General features: G+C 38.0%; 1 protein-coding gene across 6 annotated transcripts in view; it reads left to right on the forward strand.

Annotated features, from left to right (window-relative positions):
* The window catches only part of CDC14A (cell division cycle 14A), a 172,881-nt gene that overhangs the window by 120,338 nt on the left and 28,576 nt on the right, over window positions 1-23,967 (forward strand). For all 6 annotated transcript variants that reach the window (XM_082614086.1, XM_082614089.1, XM_082614085.1 and 3 more), the window contains one exon: window positions 16,051-16,210. In XM_082614086.1, coding sequence (XP_082470212.1) covers window positions 16,051-16,210 — 160 coding nt within the window. The remainder of the gene's footprint in view (window positions 1-16,050; window positions 16,211-23,967) is intronic.

The following is a 23,967-nucleotide window of genomic DNA, read 5'->3' on the forward strand; positions in this document are numbered from 1 at the left end:
TAATTTACCCATTAAGAAAATGAAGAGATGAAATTAGCACTAGCTGATTTAGGTCCAGCTCTAAAATCAATTGGTGATGTCTTATACTGAAATTTCATTTTTTTCTTTTTATTCTGGTGTGGATCTATATGGAATAGCATTCTTTTCCAGATAATTCCTTTCCCATTTAAATCATTTTATGTCAGTGAGAAACAAATGATCATGAATTTCATAGAAAGATGCTGTAAGCAAGCTTTAAGCATCTGAAATGGATAAAAGGATTTGAGTCTACTGAGCAGTTACTTTAGCTGCCAATCCCAGAGGGAATAAGTGATAGGGAAAGACATGCTGAAACATGTGCAGTTATACCTTAGCTTAAAAGAATGAGGTGGAAGTGTAATGAATACACAAGGAAAAAGTACCCAAGAACAGGATCATTAAGAAGACAAGTTCCTAGGTTTTTGGCCTGTGTGATACAAATAAAATAATTATATTATTTTAGAGCTTTCTTCTTGTCAGATTCTCTGCCAGTGGTTTCCATTATTTTGCATTATGTGTGCCTACAACATGGGACTTTGTGCTGTGTATCTGCCAGGGGCTTGTTGTACTAATTACTTACTAAAGTTGAATAAATGGCCTTAGTGTTAGAAAACAAAAAAACATTCCTAAACCTGGATCTTTAAGCCATCTCTTAAAATCATTGTTTGGAAGAATGTTCATTCATTAGGTACCTACCGAATACTCACCTTGCCCCTGGCTCTCTGCTAGGTATAGTTCACAAGGTGAGGAGATTTTCCTGAGAACACCACTGGTCAAATTCACCTAGATGTCTCAGGCCACCAGATGCCACAACCCTCCCACTTCATGCCTGCATACTCCTCCTTCCTACTCCCTACCCTGCCTTCTCTCTCTGCCATGTCTCAAAATAATAACAGAAGAAATTAGGGTTATGAGGCAAAGGCATTCTAAGTTGAAGTTTTTCATGTATAGATACTTAAGCGGCAAAACTTAGGTTATTTACTTAGGTGTGAGTCAGTACTGTAGTTTTCTACTATCTGTGAATCTGAGGTGCAGGAATGACTTCCTTATAGAACGAGATATTAAAATCAGTTATTACTAATGTTTAGGTCAGAACTTTCCTGAAGGCAGGTTCTCGATCTGAGGCACTATACCTTCTATATTTTGTAGTATTTCCTATAGGGCCATTTCTATGGAGAAATGTCTGCATTACTCATGAGCTTTCACAGGCTTTTTTGATTTCCTCCTTCTAAGTATCAGTTTATGGCCTAATTTACTTTATGCCTCTAAATGGCACCAGAGGTAGTATTTTGCTTTACTTAACTGTGTGCACTTATTTTGTTTTCTCCTTCTCTCCTATTTTACTTTTTCAAGACTATGTCTTTTGCAAATATTTTCTCCCATTCTGAGGGCTGTCTTTTCATGCTTTGCGATGACCTAGAGGGGTGGGATAAGGAGGGTGGGAGGGAGGCTCAAGAGGGAGGGGATATGGGGACATATGTATGCATATGGCTGATTTGTTGTACAACAGAAACTAACACAGTATTGTGAAGCAATTATACTCCAATAAAGATTAAGAAAAACCCAACTCACTAAAAAAAAAAAAGAGACTATGTCTTGATGTACCTCATGGCAGAAGACATACTTTACCGTGTTAGTGACATTCATTCTATCAACAGATGTATGTTAGGTGCACACTCTCTGCCAGGCAATGCTCCTGATCCTGGGGCTGCAACAGTGAATGCAACAGACGAGGTCCTTTCCTCCCAGAGTGTCAGTATTTCTAGTGGAAGGAGCACACAATAAACAAGTGTATAAGTTTATATACAAGATGATTTCTGACAGGGACATGACAATAGAGACCAGCAGCAGGGGAGGGGGATGACTGGTGGGGGAAAGCTGTTCTGGTTGGTGTGAAATAGTACCTTAATTTGTATTTTCCTGATGACTCATGATCTTGAACACCTTTTATATATGTATCTCCTTTGTGAGGTGTTTGGCCCAAGTCTTTGCCCAGTAAAAATTTTTTTCTGTGGTAGTTCTTTATTTTTTAATTAAAAATATTTGTTGAAGTTAATATAAAACCATTATTTTTCACAGTACTATATACAGAGCTGATGTTGTTATTCTACAAATTATTTAATATTAGGGAAAGCAGCTAAGGTTGTATCTGGCAGCTTTACAAGAGCACTTTTGCTTTTCAGTGAGTTTTTTTTTTAAATTGAGGCATGATTGACATATAACATTATATTAGTTTCAGGTGTACAACATAATGATTCAATATTTGTATATATATTTTAGATATGAGTTCTTTGTCAGATGTATGTGCTGTATGTTTGTTTTTGTTTTTTTTTTTGCGGTACGCAGGCCTCTCACTGTTGTGGCCTCTCCCGTTGCGGAGCACAGGCTCCGGACGCACAGGCTCAGCGGCCATGGCTCACGGGCCCAGCCGCTCCGTGGCATGTGGGATGTTCCTGGACCGGGGCACGAACCCGTGTCCCCTGCATCGGCAGGCGGACTCTCAACCACTGCGCCACCAGGGAAGCCCTGCTGTATGTTTTTTAATGAGCAAAATTAAAAATTTTGCTGAAACTGACTTTTAAAAATTAACTTCTTATCCTGCAACCTTACTATTTTCATTCATTAGTTCTGGTAATTTTTTTTTCCTTTTTTCTCGTTGCTAAGATTTCCATTACAGTGTTAGTTAGAAGTGGTGAAAATGGACATCCTTATCTTGTTCTCAGTCTTAGGGGGAAGGCATTCAGTCTTTCATCATTAAGTATGATGTTAGCTGTGGGGTTTTCATAGATGACCTTTATCTGAATGAGGAAATTACCATCTCTTTTTAGTTTGAGAATTTTTATTAATAATGGGTATTGAATTTTGTCAGTTTTTTTCTACATTTATCAAGATAATCATAATCTTCTAATGTGAATTACATTGATTTTTGAATGTGGAGCTATGATGTGCATTATGTGCTATTAATTTTTCATATGGCTGGATTCGATATGCTAATATTTGTTAAGGATTTCTGTGTCTGTATTCATGAAGGACATTGGCATGTAATTTTCTTTTCTTGTAATACTTTGGTTAAGTTTTGGTATCAGGGTTATGCTGACTTCATAAAACAAGTTGTGAAGCATTTCCTTTTCTATTTTCTACAAAGAATCTATGTATAAGACAATATTGGATTTGAGGGGCTGGGATGGGAAATTAGGGGATGAGAGAGTCATTTGGAAATAATGCCTGGTTGATGCTGGATTACCTGGAAGGGTTGATCGTCTGGTGTGACAAAGGTAGACCAGGATGTGAGCCATGATGGGTTTTGTTCTGAAAAGATTTTAGAGCCAGGTGGGTCATCAGTAGAGGCCAGAGGGTATGAGCCCTCTGATGATTTTCTCCCCAACAACTTCTGGGGTATGGTAACCAAGGGGATGAGGGACCACTTGCTTAGGTGGGTAGCAGAGGAGCATGAGGTACCAAGGTAGTCTCCGCTTCTCTGCAGAGTGGTGCTGTGGTCTGCTGGAGGAGGTGCTGGGTCCCAGGAAGCCTGGGAGGCTCTGGTGGTCAAGCACTTCTGTTCAGTTCCTTCCCTGACTTTTTCTAACCATCCTGCTGGGAAAGATTATTTAACATGCCTTTCTCTAACCATTCCAACATGACCTCAAGCCTTCTTCCAAGCTACATTTTATGCCAATAATGATTTTTCTCTTACCTTTCTCATGTTGCTCCTATTAGCTGATAAAAGTTTACTTCCTCTATTACATATAAACCGTAAGAAGAGAGGGAAAGGGTTCATTTATGGTTCTACTTTCTTTTAACAAGCTCCTAATGATAAAACTTTAAAATACTTTTCCATCTTGAACATTACTGTTAGAATTTTCTGTTGGTTTTAAGTTTTTTTCAGTGGTCTTTAATATACCTGTCCATATCATTCTTGTCCCAGATTGCAGGGATGCCTCATTTTCTCCCTCATTTCCTTCCTTCCTTCCTTCAACAACTATTTGTTGAAAGCCACTGGTAGGCAGTGTTCTTTGCACCTGGGAAGCTGCAATGAAAGAGTAATTTCTGACCTATAGAGATGGAAGAAAAAGAAAGAGGAGGAGGAGAGGGGGAAGGGGGAGGGGAGGAAGAAGAAGGTGGGGGAGGGTTGATTGGTTGTGTGGTTAATAAACAAATGCATAAATTATATAGTTTCTCTACCATGATTGGTGTGATGCAGAAAAATGAAGCACAGAAGAATAGGGGAAGGAAGAGAAGGCAGTTTTAAATAGCGTGGTAGTGGTGGGGCTCGTTGAAGACTTTTGAGCAAAGATCTCGAAGAACTGATAGAATAAATCGTGGGTGTTTTGGAGAAGAGGGTTTTCCTCTGAGGGAACAACTGCTGAGGCTCTGAGTGGGAATGTGCCTGAGGCCACCATGGCTGATGGGGAGAGCAAGGGAGATGAGGCCAAGAGGAAAAAGGTCAGATCAGGCATCCTTCTAGGCCTTTGTAGGAGTTTGGTTTTTCTTTGCATGAGATGAAAAGTCAGCAGAGGGTTTTGAGCAGAGGAGTGAAGTGATCCAACTATAATACACACACACACACACACACACACACACACACACACACTTTTTTTGTGTGTGTGTGTGGCATGCGGGCCTCTCACTGTTGTGGCCTCTCCCGTTGCGGAGCACAGGCTCCGGATGCACAGGCTCAGCGGCCATGGCTCACGGGCCCAGCTGCTCCACGGCATGTGGGATCTTCCCGGACCGGGGCACGAACCTGTGTCCCCTGCATTGGCAGGCGGACTCTCAACCACTGCGCCACCAGGGAAACCCCACACACTTTTTTAATTAAAATTTTTATTTTGGGATAATTGTAGATTAACATGCATTTGTAAGAAATGACAGAAAGAACTCTTGTGTACCATTTACCCACTTTCTCCTAATGCTACCATCTAGCAAAACTATAGTATAATATCACAATCAGGATATTGACATTGATACACTTAAGATATAACATTTCCATCACTGCAAGAATCCCTCACATTGCCTTTTTATAGCTACTCTCACTTCCTCCCTGCCCACATCCCCTCCTTGACTCCTGACAGCTGCCAATCTGTCCTTCCTTTATATATTTTGTCATTTCAAGAGTGTTATATATATGGAATTATAGAGCATGTAACCTTTCGGGCTTGGTGTTTTTCACTCAGTATAATTCTCTGGAGATTCCTCCAGGGTGTTGCATGTAGCAATAATTGTTCCTTTTTGTTGCTGAGTAGCATTCCAATGTATGAATGTACTGCTGTTTGTTAACCATTCACCTGCTGAAGGACAGCTGAACTGTTTCCAGTTTTCAGCTATTATGAATAAAGATGCTATAAATGTGCACGTACAGGTTTGTTCAAACATAAGTTTTCATTTCTCTGGGTTAAGTGCCCAAAAGTGCAATTGCTGGATTGTATGGTACGTGTTTAGTTTTATAAGAAACTGTCAAACTGTTTTCCAGAGTGGCTGTACCATTTTCCATTTTCACCAGCAGTAGAGTTTCTCTTCATATTTGCCAGCATTATTTTTTAGCCATTCTGATAGGTGTGTAATGATATATCTTTGTGGGTTTGGCTTGCATTGAAATTGTAATTGTAAGTAATAATGAACAACTTTTCATGTACTTATTTGCCATCCCTATAACTTTTTGGTGAAGCATCTGTTCAAATCTTTTGTTTATTCTTTGAGTGATTTGTTTTCTTATTATTGAGTTTTGAGAGTTCTTTAATGTTCTAGGTACTAGTCCTTTGTCTGATAAATGGTTTGCAGATATTTTTTCTCTGTCTGTAACCTGTCTTTCATCCTCTTTATAGAATCTTTCACAGAGCAAAAGTTTTAAATTTTGATGAAGTCCAATTTATCAGTTTTTTCCTTTTATAGATCATGCTTTTAGTATCAGATCTAAGATCTCTTTGCTTAGCCATAGATTCCCATAAGTTTGTGACTCCTTGTGAGTTACTTTTGTGTAAGATGTGAGACTTAGGTCAAGGTTCTTTTTTTTTTTTTTTTTGCCTATAGATGTACAGTTACTCTGGCACCATTTGTTGAAAAGTTTATTTTTTCTCCATTGAGTTCTCCATTGAATTACTCCATTGAATTACTTTTACATCTCTGTCAACAATTAGATGGGCATATTTCTTTGTTCTTTATTCTGTTCCATTGATGTATGTGTCTATTCTTCCTCCAATACTGTACTCTCTTGACACTGTACTTATATAGAGAGCCTTAACAGAAGAATAACTCCTCCCATTTTTCATTCTTTAACAAAATTGTCTTAGCAATGCCAGTTTCTTTTCTTTTCCATATAAATTTTAGAATAATCTTGTCCACATCTACCAAAATATCGTGCTGCAATTTTGATGCAAATGTGTTAAATCGCTATATCAGTTTTGTGAGAATTGACATCTTTACTGTTGTTGAGTCTTCTAATCCATAAACACAATATGTCTTTTCAGTTATTTATATCTTCTTTGATTTCTTTCATCATCATTGTTTAGCTTTCATCATATAAGTCCTGTTTTGTTAGATTTACACCTAAGCATTTCAATTTTTTTGAGTGATTATAAATGATACTGTTTTTTTTTATTTCAGTGTCCATGTATTAATTGCTCATACGTAAAATAAAATTGACTTTCTATCTATACTTATTTTGTATCCTGAAATTTAAGAGAGAGAGAGAAAGAAATGTGTGTGAATTCCTGGGGATTGCTGCATAGACAATCATGTCATCTACAAATAGGGAGAATTTTGTTACCTTTCCAATCTCTATGTCTTTTACTTCCCTTTTTTCCCTTGGGGCACCAGCTAGAACTTGAATAATTGTGGTGAAAATAGACACCCTTCCCTTGTTCCCAGTCTTGGTGGGGGAAAATATCCAGGCATTCACCATGAAATATTAATTGGAGGTTTATCAAGTTGAGGAAGTTCCCCTCTATTTCTGTATTTCTGAGAGTTCTTATTATGAGTAGGTGTTGAATTTTGTCAAATGCTTTTCCTGCATTGATTGATATGATCATGTGATTTTCTTCTTTAGCCTGTTAATATGGTGGATTACACTGATATTTTAAAAATATTGAATGAGGGCTTCCCTGGTGGCGCAGTGGTTGAGAGTCCGCCTGCCGATGCAGGGGACATGGGTTTGTGCCCCGGTCTGGGAAGATCCCACATGCCGTGGAGTGGTTGGACCCGTGAGCCATGGCCGCTGAGCCTGCGCGTCCAGAGCCTGTGCTCCGCAACGGGAGAGGCCACAGCAGTGAGAGGCCCGCGTACTGAAGGAAAAGAAAAATTGAATGAGGCTTACATCTCTGGAATAAACCCCACTCTATTTTATAAATGGGGAGTTTGCAAATATGATCAAGTAAAGGATCTCAGAGTGAAGAGATTATTCTGGATTATTCTGGTGGGTTCAGTGTAATCACAGGGACACAGGAGGAGTCAACTAGACAAGAAGGTGATGTGATGATAGAAACAGAGATTGGATTGAAGCTGGAGGACGGGACCATACACCATGGAGTATGGGCAGCCACTGGTGGCTGAAAAAGGCAAGGAAACAGATTCTCCCTTTATAGTCTCCAGAATGAACCAACCCTGCCAACAATTTGACTTTAGCTCAGTGAAGCTGATGATGGACTCCTGACCTCCACAACTGTATAAAGTAAATATGTGTTCTTCTAAGCCACTAAGCTTGTGGTAATTTGTGATAGCAGCTTTGTTCAGAGAAGAAACTAATACATCTGTGTACATTGTATACATTTGTGTAGATAGTCAGTAAATATGTACAGTAAGATACACAGATCCTAATTTCAACATGTATATTCCAGACTTCTCTTATTCATCATATTTCTACTTTGGAGTATTTGATATAGTAGAGTTGCACGATTGACATGTTATTTAAGGAAGATTGGGCTGCAACAATGTATAAGGTGAATAGAATGGAGGGAGACTGTAGTCAGAGAGGCTAAAAAGGAGACTACTACTAAAATCTAGGGGACAGGGACTTGTCAAAGGGGCTGGAAGTTAGACCGAAGAATTAGAGATGGGCACCAGGGCATTTCAAGGAAATAAATCTCAGGCTTTGAAGACTGACTAATGATATGAGAAATGAAGAGCGTGATGTCAGTGATGACGTAGAAGCATGAATAAGTAACAGGTTCATTAGGAAAGAAAGAGGATTAAAAAGTTTTCTAATAGGTTTTCATCTGTCGAAAATGACTGAACAAGTTAGAGGGATTGTATTCTTTCAGAAGTGAAAAATCCAGTCAGTGCTTTTTAGATAATGTTAATTCTAAATCTGTGACTTTAGGAAAGCTGGTTCGTCACATCGTGCTAGTCCTTGAACACCAAAGTGTACCCAAGTGTTGATTTCTATGCCTTGAAGAAATCTTCCTCTTAATGTCACCAGCAGTAAGAGAGATGTTTATTAACATCCTTGTGAGCTGATGAATTTATGTATTGGCGGATCAAGACATCCCTTTTGTTATGGACTGAAATTTTATATTTAAATTTTTTTCTAGGATATAAATAAAGCTATTTGCAAAACAACCATCAGGTGTTTTTCTTCTACTTAAAGTTCATATTCTTAAGCTAAAAATACCATTCTGCACCCAAAATATGTCTTCTACCAAATATCCTCAAAGTTCTTAAAATGCTGCACAAACATGCCTCTTTTATTACTGAGCAAGTCTAAACTCATCCTTCTCAGAGAGAGCCTGTAGACTATATATAGTATATAGACGGGATCAGGCTGCTTTTATGATTTGTTTTATTGAATATTCACTGTGTGATACTACGCTGACCTCTGGATCATGATCCATTGAAGCTTTCATTCATTAGAAAGGGATCCTTGAGGGACAGGTATGCAGTTCCCCTGGGGACTTTCAGCTCACAGAGATCCTTTACTTATGGGAACTGATGTGATGTTGTTATTGTTTTTATTTTTTAAAATCCTCCTGAGGCAGTAAGAACTCAGAGCTTAAATCTGGATTCTTCAGGGAGTTCTGTATTTGCAAAGTAGAGCTTCCACTTTGAATGAAGTTATCTTTAAGAAAGCAATGTTGTGGCTGAACTCTTTTGTTCCTAAACCCATAAATCAGAAATTGCCCCATTCTGCTTTATTATCATAGATATTTTCATCAACTTCCTGTAAGTTGGATATTTTTTAGCATTGTAATTTAGTAATAAGCCTTCGGTTATCTGCAGTACTTCTCAGATATTAAAGTGTGTAGCATTCATTTGGGGATTTTGTGAAATGCACTTTCCAACAAGCTCCCAGGTGATAACTATGCTGCTGGTCCACCAACCACATTGTGTAACAAGAGTCCGTGGCTCATTTTTACTTATAGATATCAGCTTATACAACATTTAGTTTGGTGCTTATGGCATTTGGTTAGTTTCACAATTGGATTGAACAATAGAAATTAATAGTTCAACCATTGGTTTTTATTTCAGGAAATTACTAAAAATAAGATGAAGAAAACCTATTCAAGAAAATGGAAAAGTACTTAAAAATGTCTAACAATAACTGCTTGAGTTTTAAATTATAATTTATTTATAGTATTTTTTTAAGATACACGGGCTAGGTCAAGAAATATGGATTAAATTTTTTTAATAATCTTTTTTGAAGATGTAAGAACTTGTCTTTCCTAAAATACAGTACTTAAAATTTGAAATATTGTGAACAAAAGAATTTAAAATAATAATAGACAATATCGTGATTTGTTTATCAAACAAGCACATTTCATAGGTTTGAGTTTGCACTGTTTATTTGACAGTCATATTTTTGCAGTAACACTCAGTTATATTGCTTTTCAGTATTTACTGTTGCATCATTTGATCCATTTATTGACTCTCAGTTGGCATTGAATCTTTTGGCTAAGCAAAAATAAAATTCTAATATGGATCTAAGTAAAAAGGATAAGGTATATGTAAGAATTTTTGGCAATGATGGCATCAGAAATTTATCTTGAAATACTCATATCAGTTACTGAAGATAAACGATTGAATGGTTTTTGTTTTGTTTCCTTTTTTTTTCTTATTAAAATATGTTTTATTTGTTGACTGAATAGTGCTAGTTCTATGTTTCCTTTGTAAAAGGGTTAGAGTTGGAAAAACAAAATGTAAGCCATAAAACATTAGGTTTACTTATAAAGTTTGTACTTTGGTATGATACCAGTGATCTAGGTCCTTATTGTGAGGTTCTATCCCTAAATGAGAATTAGCTAGTTGAATCTTTTTGGGAATTCCCTAAGTCATTTTTTTCTCTCTTTGTGTATTTCAGAATCAAGAACTTTTCCCTACACCCTCATAAATTCTTCCTAAGCATCTTCCTACTAAATCTTCCATTCTTACTTTCCAAAGTAAGAGTAGAACTCCTTGAATACCTGTCTCCTTCCCACTCCCTGAATCTTGGGTACGGCTGTCTAGTCTGTCTTCCTTTGATATCAGGTTAGACCATTTTATTAGCCCAATTCTTTAAACCGGGAACTACTCTGTTTCCATAAGAGCCCTGGGGCAGTGGAAGGAGGCACACAGGGCAGATTGGGGCTCATGTCACAGCTAGAGGAGGCCTAGGTCGAGCTAGAAAGTTGGTTGGGTTTCTATATGAAATGACCAAATGGTGGCTTTGGATGGACACTGGGGTCAGGGTTAGGTCGTACTAGAAAAATATGTGTCAAGGATGGAAGAAGTGATGAAGAGGAAGAGTTAGGATGGTGTGGAGATGGGATTCGGTTACAGTCAGGAAAGTGAGAGAGAAGAGATCAGCCACAAACAGAAGAAGCTGCACTGTGGCTGCCACTGTGTTCTGAATTCAAAACCAGGAATATTTGTAACAATGCAACTGACCTGACTTTCTTTAGAGGAATTTTAAAAGCAGTTTTTTTTTGTTTTTTTTTTTTTGCTGTACGTGAGCCTCTCACTGTTGTGGCCTCTCCTGTTGTGGAGCACAGGCTCCGGACACGCAGGCTCAGCGGCCATGGCTCACGGGCCCAGCCGCTCCGCGGCATGTGGGATCTTCCCAGACCGGGGCACGAACCCGTGTCCCCTGCATCGGCAGGCGGACTCTCAACCACTGCGCCACCAGGGAAGCCCAGTTGTTTTTTTTTAAAGACTCATGAAGGTTTTATATCAGAATTAGCTATGACTTGGCTCATAATGAGGCCAAGTTAATTAGTTTGTTTTCTGATGTCCCAGGCTTGGCTAGCCCAAACCTGACTAACCTAGGGCCAAGACATGGCCAAAAATAATGACCCTAGCACTGGCTACTTTTCTCAACAAGACTCTCTTCAAAGTTACTTCAAAGCACTTGTTCTTTTTTGGTAGAGGGTCAGTTATGTCACGCTCTCTTAGAAAATGCACTACTTTACTGGGGGATTTACTTTGAGTTGGTGTATTAGTGTCACAGGATTTGATTTTTAAATGCTGAATACTTAAAAATACATGTTTTACTTCTTCTGTTTGAGATGAGGCTTTTAAGGAGTAATAGACATCACAAAGCTAGTGTGGTTTCCACTGTCATTAAAAAGGTATTTGCGTGAAGTGCTGCTTTTTCTTAAGGAGCACTTGAGTACAGCATCGCTCAGCAACACATAAATCAACTTTGACACCTTATCATCTGTATATTCAGGTTTAAATCAAGTCTTTCCAGTGATGGGACAGATTGAATCTTTTAAACTGAGCAAGTGAAAGGTGTCATGTTGTCATCTTCATCTTTAGGTTGGCAGCAAGTTTATAACATTTTGGAATTAGAATTTTTTTCAATTTATCTTCTTGGGCCTCCAGCTTCTCTGCTTCTGTTCCCTCTTCATGTTTTTTATAGCTAAATATCCTTACAGGGTCTTCCCTTCAGTTCTGAGACCTAAGGTAAGCCCCTTAGCATGGTGCGCAGAGCTTGCCAGGAGCTGCTTCCCGTCTCCTCTCCTATGAAGCAGAAGGGCTTCAGCCAAGCCAAACAACAGTTTTCCATACATGCTGTGTTCTTTGATATCACTGTTTCTTCAAGCCCACATTGTTTTTCTGTTGGGGAATACTCTTGCTGGCTAAGCCCTGCTCATCTTTCTAGATAATGTCTGGATTCTCAGACAACTTCAGTCTGATTCTTTCAGTTTGAGTTAAGGGCCCATTCTCCTAGGCTCCTAAGCAAATCTTGGTCATAGGGCTTTAATATTGGATTTCAGTTGTTTACTTTTCTCATACTAACCTGGGAATTGCTTTTTTAAAATTTATTTAATTAATTTATTTTTTATTAATTTATTTATTTTTGGCTGCATTGGGTCTTTGTTGCTGCTCGTGGGCTTTCTCTAGTTGCAGCGAGCAGGGGCTGCTCTTCATTGCAGTGCATGGGCTTCTCATTGCGGTGGCTTCTCTTGTTGCAGAGCACAGGCCCTAGGCACACGGGCTTCAGTAGTTGTGGCTCGTGGGCTCTAGAGCCTTGTGGTGCACAAGCTTAGTTGCTCCACGGCATGTGGAATCTTCCTGGACCAGGGATCGAACCCGTGTCCCCTGCATTGGCAGGAAGATTCTTAACCATTGCGCCACCAGGGAAGTCCTGGGAATTTCTTGAGGGACAGGAATTCTGTCTTATCTGTTTATCCCTGTCCTTTCTGTGTGTTTCATGTAGCTGATTTTTTTTTTTTTTTTTTTTTTTTTGCGGTACGTGGGCCTCTCGCTGTTGTGGCCTCTCCCGTTGCAGAGCACAGGCTCCGGACACACAGGCTCAGCGGCCATGGCTCACGGGCCTAGCCGCTCCGCGGCATGTGGGATCTTCCCAGACCGGGACACGAACTCGTGTCCCCTGCATCGGCAGGCGGACTCTCAACCACTGCACCACCAGGGAAGCCCCCCATGTAGCTGATTTTTTGATTATCTGTGACAGGGCTGAGTTTTCTTTCCTTGTGAAGAAGTAGTTCGTTATTACTGAGGGGTTTTGACCAGAGGCCCAAGACCTCTATTATTTATAAATTTAAGTTATTTTTTGAAGTATCCATACTGTGCCAAGGGCTGTGCTTTTGTTTACTACTACTGTAAGGATATAGATTCAAGCATCATATAAAAGGTTATGCTAGATGTAACAGTAAGTGAAAAAAGTTTGGAGGAGCAAAAAATTAAAGCAAGAATTTTTGAAGATACAAAGTATCAGGAAGGCTATTCCATGTTTTTTTTTTTTTTTTGAGGTACGCGGGCCTCTCACTGTTGTGGCCCCTCCCGTTGCTGAGCACAGGCTCTGGACGCACAGGCTCAGCGGCCATGGCTCATGGGCCCAGCCGCTCCGTGGCATGTGGGATCTTCCCAGACCGGAGCATGAACCCGTGTCCCCTGCATCGGCAGGCGGACTCTCAACCACTGCGCCACCAGGGACCTATTCCATGGTTTTATGAAGATTTCCACAAGGGGAGAAAAAGTTAAGAAGAGTTCATTTTCAATACATATTTTTACAACTGGTATAGAAAAATTACCTCATCAATTTATGTATCCTAAGCTCCGGAAACACTCCTCAGTAGTTTGCTTCCAAGAAGCAAAAAAATTCTGCCACGATAGAAGGTAGATACTGCCATTACTCCTTAGTGAATTGGTGTGTGTGGATTTCTGGAATTTTAATTTTATTCATATATTTAAAAATTCACCAAATTTTTATTTTAAAATTTAATGTATTTAGAAACATTCTTTAATCTAGTTTCAATTTTAGAACAATGTTAGGAATGAAAAGTCAGTCTTGTATGTGGACAGCGTTTTATATCTATAGTGGCTATCTATATCTGCATCATATCTATCTCTACATCTATATCTATGTATCTGTACCCATACAGGGTGTCTCAGAAATTATATCTAAAGGTATTTCTTTTTCTCTTTTGCTTTATTTGGAAAATATTGAAAAATGAGCAAAAAGTAAAAGAAAAACAAAATTTCTTATTTGAAAGTAGGGTAGGATATTATATTTAAAATAAAGAAAGTCCCTCAACCATTCAGTTCTACCCTATGCTGTTAACATTTGGGCACTTCTTCTCCTGACTTCTAAAGGTGCTCTTGTTAACACAGTGTAGTCATGTGCTGCCTGCTATCTTTTATGATAGCAACTTTAAAGGTTCCTTTTCAAAATTACTCTATCTTTGTTCTGCTCTGAGCTATATATGTATTTATTTATTTTCAGATCATTTATTTTTTACAAAAGCAAACAAAGCACATTGTTTTTAAAAAGAGTAAAAAAGTGTAGACATTATGTAGTAGAAAGCAAAATTTTCCTTTGTCTCTGTTCTTCAGGGTAACTCATTAATATTTTGGCATATAATCTTCTAAATAACTGTGAACTGTGAATTGTAACCTTTTTCCCTTTTGTTTTTGTTTTTTAAAAACAGGGTCACACTTTCCACACTCTGTCACTTATATTATTTATTCACTAATGCTTTATTTCATGTCTACTCTTCCCTGTCACCACATGTGAGTCCATCCCAGGCTTTTTACTGACTACATATTTCACAGAATAGATCTACTGTAATTTAATAAGCTGTTGTCCATTAGGGTGTCTCCATTATTTTGCTATTACAAATAATATTGCAACAAGCATGTTTGTATCTTATACACAAGCATGTATTTCTGTAGTGTGATACCTACATATGGATTTGCTTGGTTGGAGGGATTGCATATGTAAAGTTTTGCTGTAATTTAAAGGATAAACTTTTCTTCAAGACTTTCAACAATTTTTAACTGTAAACAATAAAGTTCTGATTTGAGAATAAACATGGTTTTAAAGGAAAGACGGATTCCTGTTTAAAAGGAAAGATGGATTCCTTTCCTGAGGGCTCATTGAGACAGTACATTTCAGGGAGGGTTATTTGTTTTTCTCCTCATGTTTTAACCTGGATTTTCTGTGATATGTCGAACCTCTGAGAGAAAGTATTACTCGGTCTTCCTGCTGCTTTACAAAAGAAATCTATGTTCTTATTGGTGGCATCTCCCTGATAATGCTATTATTTCATTGCATGTTGGTATTCCTTGTGACGAACAATAATGTTTTTGGTTGAATTCTAATCTGTACAGTATGGTATAGTACAGAACAAAAACTGTTCTGTGGGGTAATTTACCTTAAAAGAAATACATGAAGGTGACTTGATCAATAAAAATAGTAGCCCCAGATTGTCATTTTACTTACACATTTAAGTTCTTTTCTTATAACCTTGAAAACAGTTGTAAATATGTCTTGTTTGAATAAAGGAAAGCTTATAGATGAACGTCAAATACATTTTCTTTTTCCCAGAGGATCATCTAATTGAGGCTATAAACCTTATTTTTAGGTTATAAGAGTGGGTTTGTAAAGTTATATGTTCATAGCTTTTCATGATACCACATACAATTAGGTGTTTGGTACTTTTTTAAGGTACTATCTCCATCTAACTTAAGTTTATTCACCTACATCTTTGAGTCCATTTCACTCCAGCTATTTTTACAGATGTATCAAATTGCTATTTGAGAACTATATTACAGATTTCAAATTCATGTTTAAAAGACAAATTGGCTCACTATCTTTATGGCTGTGGAATTTGTTTTAAACACTGAGAACCTTAATAGTCAACCCATGTAGGGCTATATAGGCATATATTGGAAGAAGGGTTTTGTATTTAATATATAACTTTATTTATTTTTTTTGAATTTTATTTTATTTATTTTCTTATACAGCAGGTTCTTATTAATTATCCATTTAATACACATCAGTGTATATATGTCAATCCCAATTGCCCAATTCAGCACACCACCATCCCCACCCCGCCGTGGCTTTCCCCCCTTGGTGTCCACACGGTTCTTCTCTACATCTGTGTCTCAATTTCTGCCCTGCAAACTGGTTCATCTGTACAACTTTAAATAATTTATTTTGGCATTCAGAAAATGACTTTATTTTTCTTTAAGACTTCATAATCTTTCTAGTCTGATCTGCAAATGTCTATCTGCTAATCTTTTTGTCTATAAGATATACTTTTGAGGAGGTGATACTCATTTATTTCAAAGATTATTTTGTTTTTTTTCTCCTTTTTACAGGAAACAGGCATCGTTATGGGTCCAAGGAGACATTTTCCGATCCAAACTGAAAAATAGACCATCCAGTGAAGGAAGTATTAATAAAATTCTTTCTAGCTTGGATGATATATCTATTGGTGGAAACTTATCTAAAATACAAAACGTGGAGAGATTTGGAGAGGTGAGTTTTTTCCAGGAAGATTTTCGTGTCTCCTTAAGACTAACGTTCTGCATTTCTTTGTTTTCCAATTGAACACATATAACATAGCCACATCTCTTCTCTGAATGCTGCAGTACTAAATTTTTAGGCATGGAGTCAACGCCTATAAAGCAATAATAAAAGCAAAGAAAGCAATTATCCTTAAAAGGAAAAAAAGCTGTTATTTAAGGAGTACAATTATAAAGGAGTCTACTCTGGTTTGGAAAGTACTTACAAAAAAGAAATAGAAAAGCAAACTTTCTCTTTGAAAATGGAAATAGATATCAACAAGAGAAATCTTAATGGGACAGTTGGATATTACATACCACAAGTGGTACATTGAAGCCTCAAATTCATGATTTCTAAAGTAAGTCCAGAGTTGAAAACATAATCAGGGGCAACTTTTTTTTTTTAAATTGAGACTCCATTATAAACAAACCACTTTAAACAATTGATATACATCATCTGATTTATCTCCATAACTACCTGGTGAGTTAAGCAATATTATCTCTATTTTATAATAAGGAAATTGAATATTAGAGAAGTTCTAATCTCAGTTTCAGAAACATGATTCAGTCCAGGTCTATCTGATTTCAAATCTGTATTTTTTTCTATTACACCTGCTACCTCAATAAAAATAGTAGTGATTCACTAAGAATTAAGATCATGGGCATTTTTGGAGCTAGAAGCAACCTTGAAATAATTTGTTCTAGTTTCCTCTCTTGTGTGGATCAGAAACCCGGGTCACACAAATTTTTTTACTTGCTCAAGGTTACAGAGTTTTCAAGTAGTGGGGCCACCTTAAGAGCTGGTAGTCTAACTCCTAGTTTAGCTCTTTCTACCACAATATGCCTGAGGTGAAGCTAAGCACCTAGTTTATATTTATATTTTTATGTCACTAAAGGGGCAAAAAAAGCTATTCAAATATTTAAGCAGCAAGTGTAGATTTACATTCAATTAGGCAGTGACCGATTAGACATGGACAAGGACCTTGAACAAGCTTAGCTCTCAAGGATGGAAAGAATGCATCATAGCTCTGTTAGGTCAACAATTGGCATCCCAAACAGATTTTTTTTCACCAGGAAAGATAACAAGAGTGCCTGGAGATAGGGAGTGTTTTCTTCAAGAGGAAGGATGGGGACTGCTGGGGGAACTGAGTTTTCAACCCTGTGGTATGTTCTCCAGGACAGCCACTGATGAAGTGGCTAAGTTTACTGGTTTGAGTCATCTGTCCTGACCAAGCGTAAATCTTATTAGCCAAGGTCGTGTTGATGTTCAGAGCCTTTGTAGACCTTTTCTTGTCTCTGTGTTATGGTTTGGCCTTTTCAAAGCAAACAAAAAGGATCTGGACTGACATTTTAATGAGATAATGTAGCTAAACAAGAACACTTTGTTGCTCTGGTCAGCATTTCCTCCCCAGGTTTGAGTTCAAGTAAATAAGGCTTTTGAGTTATGACCTCTGAAGAGGCACATGTGAAACCCATCCATCTATCTGAGAAATATATTTATCTTGCAGGAACATAATGCTTCTTATATAATAATCTGTATTAAATTAATATCTGGTAGTTAGAACATTCCATTCTTATACTTTTTTAGATCCCAATTTGTTGAACTTGAGACTGATTAACATTTATTTATCACTGGAAGGGTGATGAATGCAATATGATTGAAATTTAAAATAAGTCAGTTTTAAATATGAGCATATATTCAGATGTTGGCTGTTTTACTTCCTTCCTATTTCCCACCCCCAAATTAATTACTTAGCTCTCATTCAGAAGTGCTATTATTTTTGAAATTAGAAGACAGAAATGAAAGAGTTCAGAAATACTAGAGAATGATGGTGTGGTTAAGATTGTAGACAGTGACATATCTATGGGTTTTGGACGACTTTATAGTTAGGTGTTGCTTTGTGCAAGTACCTCTTCTGATTCTGAGCTGTTTTATTGCTATGCTTATCTGGTGCTGTCTCCATGAATATGGGGAGTTAGTTTACTCAAGTGAGTGTAACAGAGTTAGTGATTTCTTTATCATTCTTGTGAATTCCAATTGGGAAAATACGTCAAGAATGCTGCAAGGGTTTTAATGTTTCAAGTTCTATACCAATGTTCAAGATAGAAGCCCATGGAAATTCTGGATTTATTTAGTTTATATACAGAGAAAGTGCAAAAAGCCAGTGTTCTCTTAGAGGTTGTTTTTTTTAAAAGTCAAATTAAAAGCAAAGATAGCAAATTATTTTTGGATTTCTATGCCTACAGGAATTTTCCTGTGATTGGTTATTAGGAAGCTTGGGAAGCTCCGTAGTTACCTGATTTGGGGAGCTTGAATGTATAGTTTTTCAGTGCTTATGGGGTGGGTAAAAGGAAAATAATCAAAAGTATGAACCAGAATGATTCCGGCCATAGTAATGGAGTAGGTTGTGGCTTTAATGAATTATCTTTGCCTGCTTAGAATTATGAGAAATCTTTTAAAAATAGAGGCTTTTCCTTTATTGAACCTGGTCTTCAGTGCTGGGCTAAGAACTATGAAATGTACACAGCCCATCCTGTGAGTCTGGAGTGGGCTCCCTGCTTCATGCCCCTGCCTTGCACTGTCCTTTTCCTCCATGATCCTTACCTCGCCTTCCTTGCTGGGCAATACGCTTTGTAAGGATGGAGGCTTCTATCTGCCCTCATCATAAGTCTATTCCTAGCCCACAGGGCCTTTGTAAATATTACCTGAATGAATGAAGACTGACAGTTTCACAGAAAACAAACAAGAATACAGACATGAAACTGGTAATAATCCAAGCTATCCAAGGGTAGCATATGCTCAAATATAAAATAGTACCAGCAATAAGTGCTCATTTTGACACTGAGTGGCCTTAGGATCCATTCTGTATTGGGGTTATTAAAAAAATGGCTTTAAATGGAATCTAATGCACTTTATTTAAAGTGCCAGATGTATAAGGAGTTAAATGAGGAGCTTACAGGGCAACAACAACCACCTAAATAGCACCTACTATGTGCCCGGCACTGTCCTAAGCACTTTATTACATGGATTAATTTTAGGCCCTAGAAGAGCTATATGAAATAGGCACCTTTACTAGGTCCATTCCACAGATGACATAGCTGAGGTAGAGGAAGTTAAGCTGCCTGCCCAAGATCACAAAGTACAGAGTGGAGTTGTCATTTGAACTTAGGCACTCTGGCTCCAGAGTTGGCCTCTGACCCTGAGGCCTCTCACTGTACTATGCTGCCTCTCCACTGGGTCCTCTTTGTGGCTCTAGTACATTGCATACAGTCATTTTGGACATAACCTTAGCCAACGTGTCCTAATAAATTTCTCCTGGAATTGCAATTGTTTTTATCCTTTTCCTACTCTAGGGTGATAGTTCAGTATTAGCACATCAGTCAGTATGTACTCTTGAGTTAGAGATATTAATTAGATACAAGTGCTGCTGATGTTTAGCCATGTTCACATTAATTGACAATCAGGTAAATAAGAGTGTGGTGTTTTAATTACATCATTGAGTTACCATGATTTATAAAATCCTTTGCCCATGAGCAGGGTACATCTTAAAAAAAAGTCTATGAAGTACAAATTAAATCTCTAAGGCCCTACTTTTAAGCACCTTTCTTTCCACTCTTGGGCCCACTAAGGCATTCCAGGCCCAATCTGAAAGCCACTGGGATCCACCAGAGGCTATCAGTAAGGGGAGTGACAGTACACAGATTCACCCTTTGAGGAGCTCACCCTGGCTGTGCTGTGGAAGGGGTGCTGGTGTCTGTGTGTGGCCCGGGGTGGAAGGCCAAGGAGTTGGTTATGAGGCGGTGGTCCGGGTGACAGAGGTCTGAACCAGTGAAAGGGAAAAGGAAGAGGAGACGAATTTGGGGAGCTCTGATAAATCCAAACTTTTTATTGATCAGAAACAACTTATGAAGATGACCTCTTTGCCTTTTTCCAACTTTTACATCTCATAGGTTTAACATCTGAGAGATGAAAAGAATTTTAGAGATGACCCAGTCATTTTTCCTTGCCAAATCATTTAAATCTGCTAAAAATTCCATTTTTGTCTTTTTCTTTCAGTCCTTAGACTTCTATTTTTACTTGTTTCTATTTCAAACTCTCCTTTTATGTCATTTTTCTATTATAACTCTTCCATCTTTATTCCGTAGTGTGCTATATTTCATCTTTTCTTAATGGCATACACAATGGCCTCCCTAGTAGTTTTCTCTGTTACCATTTTATTAATGGTAACATTAATAAATTATTAATGTGTTGGTCAGTAATTTATCCAACTCAAATCTATGGGCACAATTTAATTTATTTGATTTTGGTTTTCATCTTGTCTGCATATAGAGAACAACTGGTGGAATAAAATACATATTCATATTTTATGCTATTCTTTAGCTAGACTGTCACCTATAAATAACAATATCTGTAAAAATGCTCCTTCTTTATGTGTTTTAGTTGGCTCTTATTTTCCTATCTTTATGTAGGGCAGGCTTGTATCCAAAAGAAAACGCACTGATGCTCAGACCCTCCAGAGGGCAACAGGGGGTCTGAGAACAGACCCCTGTCCTTGGGGGAGCTAAGATATCAGGTTCTTCCCTGAACTAGGCTTCTTCACCATTGCCAGCGATCGTGTAGCTTTGTTTCAGGGGATCTGCTGCTTCCAGAGTAGCTGAGAGCAAGAGGGGGGCTGCACTGGGACTCTGGGGAAAGGGGCTGGAGCCCAAGAGCACATGGAGGCCTAGGTTAGATTCTCGGCATTTATCGTTGTGACTTTGTTCATCGTTAGTCATCATGAGGAATGAATTTGATATAAAGAATGTGGTATAACAGTACCTGATGAGAAACATCTTCAAACTGCCCTCGGTTCACCAGTTCTTGGGATTGATTTATGCCTCATGACAAATGGAACTCTATTTTCTAATATACTTTTCCCCACACAGGCGCTTGTGACCTAGTATATGTTATAAGTGCCCTAATAAATACAGGGGTTGGTTATATTCCTGTCTGCATGTCTTATTCAGGATTCCAGGAGACCAAAGTCCTCTTCTCTATAGTTTTTTTTCTTTTTTTTAAATACTTTTTATTGAAGTATAGTTGATTTACAATGTTGTGTTAATTTCTGCTGTACAGCAAAGTGATTCAGTTATATATATATATATATATATATTCTTTTTTTAATATTCTTTTCTATTATGGTTTATCATAGGATATTGAATATATACAGTGCTATACAGTAGGACCTCATTGTTTATCCATTCTATATATAAAAGCTTGCATCTGCTAACCCCAACTTCCCATTCCATCCCTCCCCCAACCCCCTCCCACTTGGCAACCACCAGTCTGTTCTCTATGTCTGTGAGTGTGTTTCTGTTTCACAGATAGGTTCATTTGTGTCACATTTTAGATTCCACACATAAGTGATATCATATGGTATTTGTCTCTTTCTGACTTACTTCATTTAGTGTGATAATCTCTAGTTGCATCCATGTTGCTGCAAATGACATTATTTTGTTCTTTTTTATGACTGAGTAGTATTCCATGTATATATGTACCACATTTTCTTTATTCATTCATCTGTTGATGGACATCTAGGTTGTTTCCATGTCTTGGCTATTGTGAATAGTGCTACTATGAACATAGGGGTGCATGTATCTTTTTGAATTATAGTTTTGTTGATATATGCCCAGGAGTGGGATCGCTGGATCATATGGTAATTCTATTTTTAGTTTTCTGAGGAACCTCCATACTGTTTTCCACAGTGGCTGCACCAACTTACATTCTCACCAACAGTGTAGGAGGGTTCCCTGTTCCACATCCTCTCTAGCATTTGTTATTTGTAGACTTTTTAATGATGGTCATTCTGACCATTCTGACCAGTGTGAGGTGGAACCTCATTGTAGTTTTGATTTGCATTTCTCTAATAATTAGTGATGTTGAGCACCTTTTCCTGTGCCTATTGGCCATCTGTATTTCTTCTTTGGAGAAATGTGTATTTAGGTCTTCTGTCCATTTTTCGATTGGGTTGTTTGTTTTTTTGTTGTTGAGTTGTATGAGCTGTGTATTTTGGAAATTAAGCCCATGTTGGTTGCATCATTTGCAAATGTTTTCTCCCATTCTGTAGGTTGACTTTTCTTTTTATGGTTTCCTTTGCTGTGCAAAAGCTTGTAAGTTTGATTAGGTCCCACTTGTTTATTTTTGTTTTTGTTTCTGTTGCCTCGGGAGACTGATCTAAGAAAACATTGGTATGATTTCTGTCAGAGAATGTTTTGCCTATGATCTCTTCTAGGAGTTTTATGGTGTCCTGTCTTATGTTTAAGTCTTTAAGCCATTTTGAGTTTATTTTTGTGTGTGGTGAGAGGGTGTGTTCATTGATTTACACACGGCTATCCAACTTTTCCAATACCACTTGCTGAAGAGACTGTCTCTTTCCCATTGTATATTCTTGCCTCCTTTGTCAAAGATTAATTGACCGTAGGTGTGTGGGGCTTTTTGTTTCTTAATTTTGTAATTTAAATGTGTTTTGAATAACATTGTATATAACTATTTTTGTCAAGAGTTTGAAGGCTGTTAATCATTTGCTAAGAATTTTATAACTCATATAGTTTATATTCTTAGTCCTAAAAATGGCTAAAACTTCTTACAATAGCTACAGAAATAAAATAAGGGGAGATAGGTTGAGGCAAAACAACCCATGATTTATATTTTACCAGATTTTTTTCAGACCTATACTGTGTGTCCAGATCTTTTCCCCTCCCTCCTCCTTCCCCAGGTCCTGAGTTCCAGGCAGTTTCTCCTACCTTAATCCAATCTGTCATCTCTCACCAGACCACTGCTGTGCCCCCGGCCCCCAGTCTTGATCTCTCTGAGTTATTCTCCTCACATTAATCAACTGGGAGGAAATATTTACGACACATTCAAATGAAAGTTTTTTTTAATTTTAATGTAAAGAACTCTTAAGAAATCAATATGCGGCTTCCCTGGTGGCTCAGTGGTTAAGAATCCACCTGCCAATGCAGGGGACACGGGTTCGAGCCCTGGTCCGGGAAGATCCCACATGCCGTGGAGCAAGTAAGCCCGTGTGCCACAGCTACTGAGCCTGTGCTCTAGAGCCTGCGAGCCACAACTACTGAGCCTGCGTGCCACAACTACTGAGCCCACACGCCTAGAGCCTGTGCTCCACAAGAGAAGCTACCGCAATGAGAAGACCGCACACCACAACGGAGAGTAGCCCCTGCTTGCCTCAACTAGAGAAAGCCCGTGCACAGCAACGAAGACCCAATGCACCCAAAAATAAATAAAGAAAATAAATAAATTTATTAAAAAAATCAATGTGAAAACTCCATGTACACAAATAAAACAAAATGGGGGCCCTTATGGTTGGTAAATATAAAAAAATGTGCTACTTCTCTAGGAATGAAAGAAACACAGATGCTATTTATGCCTATCAACTTGTATGAGATTAAAGAAATGTATGCAGTATTAGTAAGGGTTTGGGGATTAAAAAGCTCTTAAACATCGCTAGTTGGAGTTTAAAATGGTGTAGCCTTTCTGGAGGGCGGTTTGATAACATGTAGCAGGAGACTTTAATCTAGCAATTCCAGTTCTACGCATTTATCTTAAGGCAATAATAATAGGACAGCGTTCAGAAACCATGTGTTTATAGAAGGATGTTTGTTGGAACTGTTTATAGTGATGAAAGGCAGCAAACAGCCTGACTTAGGGCAAAATATATAAAATTTGATACA

Source organism: Mesoplodon mirus, assembly GCF_964341445.2.
Source record: "Mesoplodon mirus genome assembly, chromosome: 3".
NCBI classification, from domain to species: domain Eukaryota; kingdom Metazoa; phylum Chordata; class Mammalia; order Artiodactyla; family Ziphiidae; genus Mesoplodon; species Mesoplodon mirus.